We start from the raw sequence: 12,631 nt of genomic DNA, 5'->3' as shown, positions 1-12,631 counted from the left end.
CCCACGGGCTGGTTGGATGGCCTCATAGTCCTATCTACAAGAAAGGGCACAGACTGGAGTGTTCCAATCACTGAGGAATTATCCTGCTTAGTTCGGCGTACAAAATTCTGTCGTGCATCCTGTTTAACAGACTGAGACCGCTCGAGGAGTGCTTCGTCAGCGAATACCAAGCTGGTTTTTGTGAGGGCCGTTCGACAACGGACCAAATGTTTAGCGTGCGAATGATCCCAGATAAATTCAGGGAGTATAACTTGCAGACTCACCATGTCTTTATTTATTTCAAGGCGGCGTACGATTCAGTGAAAAGAAATGAGCTCTGGTAGATAATGTCTAAACATGGTTTTCCGGCGAAACTAATTAGGCTGATACGTGCTACGCTGGATGGTTCGAAATCAAGTGTTTAGATCGTAGACGAGGTGTCAACCTCGTTCGTGACGTTAGGCGGGTTGAAGCAGGGAGACGCACTTTCGAATTTACTGTTCAACATTGCACTCAAGGGTGCTATTAGGAGATCTGTCGTGCAGAGAAATGGCACTATTATCACAAGGTCGCACATGCTCCTTGGCTTTGCGGACGATATAGACCTAATTGGAATCGATCGCAGGTGACAACGACGTTTCCCGCGAAGTGAAAAGACGTGTTGCGGCTGCGAATAGAGCCTTTTACGGACAACGTAACCAGCTTAGGTCCCGCAGCTTGCAAACGGAAACAAAATTCGCCCTGTATAAAACATTGATTCTTCTGGTGGCTCTCTACGGGCACGAAGCGTGGACGTTGAAAGAGTCAGACCGGAAAGCTCTCGGTGTTTTCGAGCGTAAAGTGCTGCGGACAATACTCGGTGGGGAGCTCGAAAATGGTATGTGGCGCAGACGCACGAATCACGAGTTGTATCAAGTGTAAGTGCGATTATTATCAAGCGTGTAAAATACGGCAGACTTCAGTGGGCTTGTAACTTAGTGCAAATGTCGGAAGAAAGAATTGCGAAAATATTATTCAGCGGGGAACCAGGTAGAGGTCAGTGGCTTCGGGGAAGACCACGAATACGCTGGCTGTAAGGAAGAGGACCTGGCGGCCCTAATCGTTCGGAGCAACTGGAGAAGTTTCGCCCAAGACCGACGAAGATGGAGCTCTACAATACCCCAGTGGTGATCAATCGATTAAGTTTTTAGCTTAAACAGGTGTTCGGTTCTCCAGATTTATTCTCTTGAAAATTTGTAGCTTAGCTTCGATTCATCTTTACCTTAAGGCGTTCTTCGGCGGGGTACAGGAGAAGGATACGCCTGACGGCGAAGAATGGACCACGAGCTCACCCAACTCTAAGCCGAGTATCCAGAAAGTAGCCAAAGCTGGATGCATGCGATGAGCAGGAGCAAGAACGCTAGGACAGCCCTCTCTGGCTACACCCACGTCTAACGCCGCCACCATCCATCCATCCATCGCCGGCGCAGCTAACAACGACTACCATCTCGTCGCACCGCGCGCAATCAAAGCATCGTCCGTCGGTGTCGAACTCCCGCCAGAAGGAAAAACCTCCGCGCACATGGTCTGCTTTTTGGATTCTCGTGGATGGGCTGGATTCACATCAGTGCGGAGGCAGTGTGAGAGTGTTGTTTGCCCGTTTCCTGAGAGCGCAGTTTTTACTCCACCGCAGCGCCGAATGAAAATAAGCCGCAGTCAGATAAAATCCGAAAGATAATTAGTATTTAGTTCGGGAAGTGTGCTTGAACCGGCCAAATGTACTACCGCGGTATTGCTCGGAAGCGGCGGCCTGCAGTGTTCATCGGTTAGTGGTTGTGATCTTGAGGCCAATCCAAGTCCGTAGTGTGCTAGGCGTACCGCGCGTGAAAGTTTTTCCGCCCCGTTTCGGGGTCAAGTGAAATCCTCCCGGTGGCCCTCGGGTTGCCCAGGTGGTCCCTCTTTTTCGTTTTGCAAATGGTGGTGGTCCCAATCTCGCCCTGGAGTTGCTGCGTAGTAGTGTGAAGAACTTCGGCTGTCAATTGGCTGCAGGACCCGGCGGGGGACCGGCGGTGGAAACTCCCCTCCCCGGTTCGGTTTCACACGCAAGTGTCCACGGCCAACCCTTTTCGAAAGCTACTCTCGTGTCCACCGGCCGGGCAGAAATTAATGTCTTCCTTTTCACCGAAAATGACTTCCAAAGTGAATAATTACTCATTGACACAGAGCAATTGGTGCTGGTGGGCTGCAATCATAATTAAGGCCAGCAACGGTAACGGCGGTGACGACGAAGACTTCAGACGATCGCAGTGGTGGACAGGTCCGGGATCTGCTGACATTGTGGGTGAAGCAGCAGGGAACGTGTAGTTGCGTTGACAACGAGAGCGGGAAATGCTAGTCCTGAACACCGAAAGAGCAGTTCCATGCGAAATTGGTAAGCGATCCTGTGGGAAGTGTTGTTTTTAGGTTGGATGGAACTTTGCATAGAATTTTGCTACTGCGGTGATTTGAGATAGTTCCACAAGTTTCTGCACTGAACTTTAATGAAATGTTCATGTCATGGCCTAAGTGAAAGCAAGATACAGGGAACACATTTTGTTGAATAATTTAAGATAATAATCCGATAGATAAGAATAACTACGTATGAGCTTCTCTTGTATACAACGTTGTACACAACATCATACCTAGACAACCAGAAGTTGCATAAAAGTTTACGTAGTGACTCGTTAATTTATAAAAATTGCATCACACCCGCACTACACGTTTGTTGAAATCATTTGATTCATGACTTTCTTCGTATAAAATTCAACTTTCTGTGTTCATATGTACATATTAAATTTTTGTATACTCGCATAAATAAAGTTGAAACAAACCATGGCAGTTGTCAAATCAACATATGCTGTCATAAATTAGGCATAAAAATAAATATTACTTCCTGGAAAAATCTACGTTTTTGCATTGAATGCTTTTTTCATCATATAACATATACATGTACATCTTATACGTGGAGCTTTGCACATATGAACATCGTATAATGCAAAAGTTATTTTCGTTATCCGTAATGTTTTGTAACTAGTAACAACCCAGTCAACATTTTGGTCGGTATAACTTTTGTTATACATCATTCTATATTAATCAATTCCATCGTATAGAATGCATGAAAAGGCTATATACCTACCAAAGTGGAGGCTATATAAGCACTTGGCACGACTTTTTCAGACTTTCTGCGATCAGATATACGATGCCACAAAATTTTGATGAATATTAAAAAAGTTTCCATAAAATCTCGATCGCGGGACATCTGGATCATAGACCAGACACGTTACCACCGTACCACCAAGGGATTGTGATTGTTTATTTGCCAATATTAATGCATGTTTCATGTACAGCAACACTTTCCTTGTTATTCTTTGAGGCCCATCGTCAGTAGATACAAAGTTTGGGTGTCAATTTTTGCTAAGTTATTGCGACTTCATATGATGCTTTCTGGATTGATATATGATCTGTCAGTTTTTACAACTTGTCGCGATTCTATGTTGCACTATTTACGACATGTTTTGTTGGCAACACAGATTGTCGTATATGAATCGTATTGGGGATTTATATACAACTTGTGTTGACATTGATAACGCCTTATTTAACATCTTGTGCGATTCTGATTTTGGACGTACGAATATGTGATTTTGGATGCACATTCTTATACGATACGTGGTTTACTGGGAATTGGTTAAGAAGTTTACGACAAAATGATAATTTGTCATAACTACCTCGAGGAATCGAATGTTTTGGCTTCAGATTTTAGTTTTGTTTTTCTTCGTGGACAGGGTTTTTCTGTTTTGACCTACGTCATGCTCTTAGACGAAGGGAGAGTTTAAGGAAATGCATAGATGCACACAAAGTTTTCGAAATATCCATACAAAAAGTGTGACGAAGGGGGTAGTCATTGCCACAAGAAAAAAATCCGCTTGCTTATAATCACGCAAATTAGTGACAATCGTGTGTTGCAATGGGAAATTCTAAAGTAAAATGTTTATACTTTATAGTACACAAACATTCTTTGTGATCGACCATCAATCAGCTCTTATTTTTAAATAACATTTTGCTTTTTAAAAAAGCATATCACATCCAAAAATAGTTTGTCAAAAGTTAAGTGCATGGAGTAAATGAAAGACCGAACTTATTACTTTACCATTTAATTTCAAAAAAGTTTGTATCCTTTGACAGATACGCGTATTTCGACCTCAACTTCAGTGACGTGTGTACACAAGCTCTGGTAAAATTACATGGTATAGTACCTAATAAGCAGTTTTTCATCCACTTATAGGTATCCCAATCAACAGCGCGAATATTTATTATCAACTAGTGGTCCCGTCAAACTTCGTATTGCCATCAAGTAGGCTGCTGAAAAACGTCATGGACATCCCATACAAAACAGGCAGTTCCTTTCACTCCCGTTTTTTTTCTAACTTTCCTGTGAACATCTTGAGTTTTTTATACACACAAACACGTCGGAACACTTCAGGATCATATCTACATGATAAATTTCGAAATCCGATAGCCCGTTCTCAAGTCATTTCGTGACATACAAACACCACTCCATTTTTATTTATATAGATATTTTAAACTTATTCTAGCACAGCTTTTTATGTCAAATACTAATTGTTTAAGCCATTTTAGACTTTTAGGAGACATTTTGAAGTAATTTATGGTAGTTAAGAGTATTTTTTATCAATACCTGTTCAATTGCACAGTTTTATGTGATTGGTCAATCACTAAAAGTAACCAATCGATCGATTTTTTAGCATGTTTTTACCTTTTAGCTTCGGAGATATCGTTTTGTCTCAAATTCCGAACATGCTCACATTCCTAACACTACGCTTTCTTTAGCGATTTTTAAATGAACCCATTCAAATTTCTTCATAAAATGATCAATTCTTCAATGGTTGAAGTTCTCTGCTTTTGAAAGTTGTGAAAATATTAATTCTGATCTTTTAAATCGCCACTGTTTAGAGTACGAGTCATGCTCGTTCATTTCAAATAGACAAGTTTTTTAAGGACAACTTTTGGTCGATTTTCAAAGTATTGGTTTTGTGGATGGAATCTTTTCAATGCATGAATGGTGCTTTTTTATTCATAAGCTAGTGGAAAATAAGGTTTTTGTAAAAACTGACTTTTGATCGTGCGTAAATATTTCAAATATTCTAAACAATGAATGAATGAACAAATGATCTCCATAATAAAGAATGACATAATTATTGAAAGATGCATTTCTCACATGAGTTCTGCAAAAAGGGGGTGACCAATTTCGCATAAGGACGTTTCGCATGATGACGTTTCGCTTTAAGTAGTTTCATAGAAGTACATGTAGCGTTTCAATGAAGGCCTATATTTCTAATTATGCCAATCGTCCTTACGCGGAACGTTTTATGCGAAAAGTCCTACCCCCCTGCAAACAATATGAGGAAGAAAAATGCGGTTGAAACTAAAAATGGCATCGCCAAAAACGATTCCCTAGTCAAAATGCTAAACATACGTTGAGCAACATTTACAAATTACTATAAATAATGCAGAATTTTCTCAGATAATTTCCTACATATAGGCGTTTATCGCAATTCAAGGCGTTTTGAGTTTTATAATAATTAAAAAGTAAATTAGTTTTATAAGTTTGGTCTTTATATTCGGAATCAGGGACGATGGTTTTAATAAGTTATGACTTTTTTAATACTACCAACCGACATTGGTTATCATTGATACCCCATATCAGCTAAATAAAAAAAATCGTATTAAACGTTTTTTTAAACATGATTAAAACTTTTAAGAAACAAAATACAGTATACATTCAAAAGTGACAGGTACCAGTACTTGTTCTAAATATTTAAAACTTGCAACATTTGCATTTTCACAAGAAATTTTCAAGAAATAATTCAAAAGAGATCATTGTTATCCCGGATTACGGTATTGAAATTTGAACTCAAATGGAGAATCACGAATAACTGAAGGAAATGGCCTATTTTAAAAATTAATTGAAAAAAATTATACATTAAACTTGACATAATTCGAAACGCTTTAGAGAAGTAATCAAGATCACCATTTTGGATAAACATAATTTCAAGATTCGTATTTTATCTTGGAAAAGAATTTATTTTGACAAAAATAAAACAAAATTTTGAAAATTGGCCGGGGTTAACAGAAAAACTTTTTCACATGAAAATTTCCTCATCATGAAACTTTGTTCGAAACATCAGTTCCTATCAAGACAGACACCGTGAGCAACAAAACCCTATTGACCCATTCACACCATCAACAGAAAATTCCATCGCCTCCCAGCGTGAACCAGAGGAATCGATTTTTGAATACAACCACTTTTTCGAAGAAAATCTTTGATAACTGTGCAACTATAGGGGATATAACTGTAGTTTCTTCGGCAAAAAGTTGCGCAATCAATAGATCTAAAAGTGCTCGGCAGGCTTGATAATACTCCTCAGCATCATTAAAGTTCGATGACATACTCTAGAGCAGCGTACTGCCTTTGCCACTTAGCGAGGGAGCGTAAAAATGCTAATCAGAGAGGCAACAAAAAGTGAGGAAGATGCAGCACAAAACACAACAGAATAAAATTCCATCAAAAAAGATAGCTCTCACAACTCACCGAGGACTGTCTTGTTCGGGCGCAACACTCAAGATTTCTTTTGAAGCGTGAGTAAAGCCGCCTCATCTTTGCATCGCAGAGGAGTTTTTATCGCGCCTGGTGCTCGGTACAAAGTTTTTGGGAGAAATTGTTGCATAAAAACTGATTTTTAAGAACCACCCTTACTAAAATCATAACTTGCGGACCATAAGAGTTGGAAACTTTGGTTCTTCGGATAAGTTGTCTTCTTAGATATTGCTTTGGTACCAATGTGGATTGTTTCAAAAACAAAAATGTTCCATGAGCTTTGGTGATCATTTTGTAACTAATAACTATTCTTGTGGTGAAACTAATCGATAAAAGACAAACAGTATAGCTTCGAGACACTTCATGATTATGTTCGATATATAGACCAACTTTAAGATATTTTTTTTTGTTATTGACATGCATGATCAAAAAACTCCGTTGAAATTTGTACGGAGTGTTTCCTGAAAAATTTTAAGGAGAAATGCATGAAGTTGTTTCTTATTATAATTAATTCATTAATTAATCAATTATTTTAAATATACTTTGAAAAATCCTTTGAAAGATACAAGATAAAAAGATGGAGTTGCCCTTGAAAAAAATCTCTTTTAAGAAGATCCGGAACTTTGGAACTTTGGGTTGGATTTATTGAGCCATTTCTTGGTTGAATTGTTGAAGGTATACGAGGCAAAACTTTTGAAGAGAAGTACAGTTTTTTAAGACATCAAGTTCTTTAAGGCAGCTTTGGATGAATTACTTAGGATAAATTCTTTAAAAAAGAGCGTTTTTAGTAATCTTGAACCATTGAAAATGCAGTAGCATGGACAGTTCCAGAGGAATTAATGTAGGAATCAAGCAAATTCCGTAGGAGTCCTTTTAAGGACTTAGAAAAAAAACTTTGAACAATCGTGAAGAAAATTCATACAATTATTTCCGAAGAATTAAAAGCCATATTTGTGGGAAAACATCACCAGAATAATCCATTGAAAATCCTGTAATAATCCTTGACGAATGCTTTTCTGAATGGGTTCTTGGAAGAATTTGTGGAGAAATTCCTAGAAGAGTTCATTGAGAAATTGATGGCAAACTTTCTTGAGGATCCTATGAATAACTTCACGAGCCATATATTCAAGTGATATTTTATTAATCACTTGAGAAAATAAAAAAAAACTCCGTGAAAACTCTTGACAGAACCAGTGGATTGTGTCTGATTTTTATTAGAAGCATAATCCTTGATGGTATCCTCAGAATGTTTTAGGATAAATATTCAGAAGATTGAATCCGATAATCCCTGAAGAAATTTTTGGCATGATTTATGGATAAATATTGGGAAAAATTTTAGAAGGGCTCTTAAACAATCTCTGCAGAATTTACTGAAAAACAATTCTGGGATAATTATCATATTATTTTCTGAAGGAACTACTAGGAAAAATAAGAATCTCTGAAATAATTTATGAATTTTTGAAAGTTCTCAAAACCAAAAATTATTGTTCTCTTCTGAATACAAATCACATAAAAAGATAAACTTCAAAGTTTTAATCTATAAAATATTAAAAACTAGAGGTTTTCTAATTTTGCAGAACTTAAAATTGTCTATAATTAAAACAATTCTTAGTTAAAAGTAGTTTCCTCAAAATTTTTCCTTTTCTTACTTTTACTTCGTGGTAACTCCATCGATTTGAAATCTTTTTACATCCCTTTGAAGCTTGTTTAATTGTTTTTGTACTGTGTGTAAATAAAAAAATCTGGAATAAGTTTTTTTGACAATAAAAACTGCCTAAAATCATGTATTCCTAACAAAAAACACCCAATTTTTAAATTTTTTGCTGATTTAACATTTATACTTATGCTGAAACTGTTTTTTATTATTTGTTGAATTTTCAAACATATATTTGCATTTTTTAGAAATACATGCACCATTCACATCACAGTTTATAACAAATATGTAATTCCTGGCAAATTTAACAATTTAATAAATTTAATTTTTTCTTTAAAAATACATTGTTAAATGTCCAAGTAAAATAAACGTAATTTCAATTTTTTGTATGTACAATTTAAAAACAACTAAATCAAATTCTGAATCATGTTATTAAGTTTGTTTTTTTTTATTTTATCGATCAATCGATCGAATATTAAAAGTGCGGTTAAGCAAAGATGTTTTTTTTAGTAAAAATATTACATAATGGAGAAAATTAGTTTTAACTTAAACAAGTTCAATGTTCACCAAACTATTCAACTTTAAAGCTAGGCGTTTCAAAATTGTCTTGTCTTTTGAAACAACAGAAATATGAAGATTTTACTGAAGTTCATTTTTGTAACATGAAAAATTACCTTCAAATAACTTGCGCCATTTCCAAATCTTAATATTTATGGCTCGAGTTCTTAGCTACTTAGTTACTGTTTTTGTGATTTAAATACAGAAGAGCACACGAATTTTTGGCTTGGAGAACTTTAGAGGAATCAGCCGCACCCTAATGGAGAGTCTTTGGAAAATAATCGGAAGTAGGATACGCAATTTTAGGGAGAATTCCATGGTCGGATTCTTTTGAAATCTTCGATGAAAGCCCTGAGCATATGCTTAGAGGGATTTGTGGAATTGTCTGTGAAGAAATTTATGAAAACGTGACTGTAGTAAGGACTGTTCATTTGATGAAGAGGACAGCTTGGGCATCTTTTAAATTAATCAATGAATTCTTAATCTGCTATCTGGGCATCGTTCGACTAATTTTATATGTTGTTGTGGTAATAAAAAACCACCAAAATAAATGTTTTTCACACAAAATAAGGAATAGTCGATTTTGGAAGGTTGTCTAAATCAATTGTTATAAGAAATTGAATGTTAAACGACAATATCTGTTTTTTTTATATTCAAAACCGGCTTGTATTCAGAAGCATCATCAATGAAAAGCCTACTATTAAAAACAAAGTTTTTTTTTGTAGCGACAATTTTCCAGAAAAACAATTTTTATTTTTAACAATTTTTATTTAGAGAATAAAAAATAATTTAAGGCAAAACAGCTTGGAATCCAACTTATAAGATTGCACTGAATTTATTCTAAACTAAATATAATCGAATCATAATTGATTATTGGTACTAAACTAAATTGGCTTCTTCAGACAGATGCATTTTGTTTTGTTGTACTTTCATAACATCGTAGAGCAGCTGAACGATGCGCAGAAAATATCTGAGGGGACGTATTGGAGTAATTTTAAGAGAGAATTCGTTTAGTAAATTTTCTGGGCATATTTTAACGAATTTTTGGAGGAAAACTTTCTTGAAATGTTCTGTAAAACTTGAACAATTTCTTGACGAAGCTCCTTAGGGAAATCTCAAAGGAAACTCTAGAGAACTTTCTATGATATTCATCATGAAATCTCTTCCGTGAAAGCAGGTCTGGCAATAGCTGTTAGGGGATCCCGTGCCAGATCATTATTTGAATACATGGTTTTTAAAAATTGAAAACTTTCAGCGTTAAAATACTATCTCATTTGTGTTTCATAGTCTCAAATTATATTCAAGTATAACGCTTTTACTTTGTTCGTAATTTATGTCACAATCTTAATTTTACATCTGCAAAGTTCCATCCAAACTAGACTCCCAACTTCTCCGTCAATATTTCGCTTGGAACTGCTCGGCTCAAAATTAACCCTACCGCCGCCGCAGCCATCAGGAGCAGTGCGTGTGATATTAGCCCGAGGGCGCGAATTAACCGAAGAGGCAAAAAAAAGCAGTTACTGATCGTGGTTGGTCGTTGTTGAACCCAGCACTTGCCATAATTGATGACTTGAACAGAGTGACGCTTTTGAACAACGAAACCCGCCGTACAGAGGAAAAAAAAAAATTCTCGCAAAAAACAGTCTCTCGATTGGATCACGACTTAATTAAAATTCAATAAAATCCATACAAGAAACTGTACAGGAAGAAAAAGTGCTCCAACACGGTGAAAATCTCCGGTGCCCCAGTGAACCCGAGAATCAATTGAGGATAGCGGTCGGTCAAGGAGAGAGGAACTCTCGATATAATCGCTTTTAACGGGCTGTGATATTTTGTTGCGATCGTGACGAGAGGCGAAGAGTGACAGGGAGGGAGGAAGTGAGTGCGAGGATCAGCAAGTGACAGGAGCTACGGCAGCAACAGCGCGAATTGGTCGTCGTCGAGAAGCGGAACTCCAGTGCAACTAGCAAGTGGCAACATGCGTTTTGTGCTGATTGGAATTTATTTGATATTAATTATGCCCATCACGGGATCTTGGTGGTAAGTAAAATCGATTAAGCCTACGTGGGTATTAAGCGGTGAAGGTTATTTTATTGTTTTTTCGAACGTTTGTTTCGTTGGAGGTCGAAATTTACAAAGTATGTGATAAATTGATAATTATTTTGGTTGTTCTCTTATCGCTGTTTTGGGTAGAGTAAGGTGAAGCAGAAGGTATTTTTTATTTATAGAAATCGATTGGGATTTGGAAATGCTATGGAGATTTCTTTGATTTGAAAAGCGGAAAAAATATTTTTCAAACGGACTTTCCTTGCACGAAAAAAATAGAAGAATTATTCTCTTCCTTATGTAAGGGCTTCAGTGGACCTATCGTACAGATGTTTTGAGGTGCATCATTTTTAACATACAAATTTGAAAACCATTTTTGGCCCATAGTGAGGCCAAAGCCATTTTTACCAATGTTCCGAATCTTTGAGAGGGCTTAGTAGTAATCAGCTATGTTCCAATCGTCCGAAGTCGTAATGTCCTATAATTGTGAATACTGATAAATTTGATAAAATTCGAGGTGGTGTTGGATGATTTTCACAAGATAACTATTTTTACGGACAGACTGAAAACCGCTAATCGTATGTTGTTCAAAATCCATTTCGTTGAAGAAGATTTCGTATATATAACACTTCTTTCATTCACCATATCAAATTTTTGTACTTGGCAAAATCCGATGATTCTCCTTCTCCTTCTCCTTCTCCTTCTCCTTCTCCTTCTCCTTCTCCTTCTCCTTCTCCTTCTCCTTCTCCTTCTCCTTCTCTTTCTCCTTCTCCTTCTTCTTCTCCTTCTCCTTCTCCTTCTCCTTCTCCTTCTCCTTCTCCTTCTCCTTCTCCTTCTCCTTCTCCTTCTCCTTCTCCTTCTCCTTCTCCTTCTTCTTCTTCTTCTCCTTCTTCTTCTTCTTCTCCTTCTCCTTCTCCTTCTCCTTCTCCTTCTCCTTCTCCTTCTCCTTCTCCTTCTCCTTCTCCTTCTCCTTCTCCTTCTCCTTCTCCTTCTCCTTCTCCTTCTCCTTCTCCTTCTCCTTCTCCTTCTCCTTCTCCTTCTCCTTCTCCTTCTCTTCTCCTTCTCCTTCTCCTTCTCCTTCTCCTTCTCCTTCTCCTTCTCCTTCTCCTTCTCCTTCTCCTTCTCCTTCTCCTTCTCCTTCTCCTTCTCCTTCTCCTTCTCCTTCTCCTTCTCCTTCTCCTTCTCCTTCTCCTTCTCCTTCTCCTTCTCCTTCTCCTTCTCCTTCTCCTTCTCCTTCTCCTTCTCCTTCTCCTTCTCCTTCTCCTTCTCCTTCTCCTTCTCCTTCTCCTTCTCCTTCTCCTTCTCCTTCTCCTTCTCCTTCTCCTTCTCCTTCTCCTTCTCCTTCTCCTTCTCCTTCTCCTTCTCCTTCTCCTTCTCCTTCTCCTTCTCCTTCTCCTTCTCCTTCTCCTTCTCCTTCTCCTTCTCCTTCTCCTTCTCCTTCTCCTTCTCCTTCTCCTTCTCCTTCTCCTTCTCCTTCTCCTTCTCCTTCTCCTTCTCCTTCTCCTTCTCCTTCTCCTTCTCCTTCTCCTTCTCCTTCTCCTTCTCCTTCTCCTTCTCCTTCTCCTTCTCCTTCTCCTTCTCCTTCTCCTTCTCCTTCTCCCTCTCCTTTTCCTTTTCCTTTCCTTCTCCTTCTCCTTCTCCTTCTCCTTCTCCTTCTCTTTCTCCTTCTCCTTCTTATTCGTTATACGTTGCGAATCGTATCTCTTGTAAAATGCCCTAAACCATTTCATGAAATGCACTGAAGCTTCAAAAGTTCGTATGAT

At 37.8% G+C, this 12,631-nt stretch overlaps 1 protein-coding gene across 1 annotated transcript in view; it reads left to right on the top strand.

Moving 5' to 3' along the window:
* The first annotated feature begins 1,590 nt into the window (after positions 1 to 1,590).
* LOC5564830 (protein Wnt-6) overlaps positions 1,591 to 12,631 on the top strand; it is an 80,485-nt gene continuing 69,444 nt past the window's right edge. The window contains exons 1-2 of the mRNA XM_021847308.1: positions 1,591 to 2,389; positions 10,272 to 10,862. Of these exons, the coding sequence (XP_021703000.1) occupies positions 10,801 to 10,862 (62 nt within the window). The 5' untranslated portion in view covers positions 1,591 to 2,389; positions 10,272 to 10,800. The remainder of the gene's footprint in view (positions 2,390 to 10,271; positions 10,863 to 12,631) is intronic.

This window comes from Aedes aegypti, chromosome 2 (assembly GCF_002204515.2).
Source record: "Aedes aegypti strain LVP_AGWG chromosome 2, AaegL5.0 Primary Assembly, whole genome shotgun sequence".
Classification (NCBI taxonomy): Eukaryota; Metazoa; Arthropoda; class Insecta; order Diptera; family Culicidae; genus Aedes; species Aedes aegypti.
Note: the sequence above shows the minus strand (reverse complement) of the source record. Positions and strands in the feature narration are given on the sequence as shown.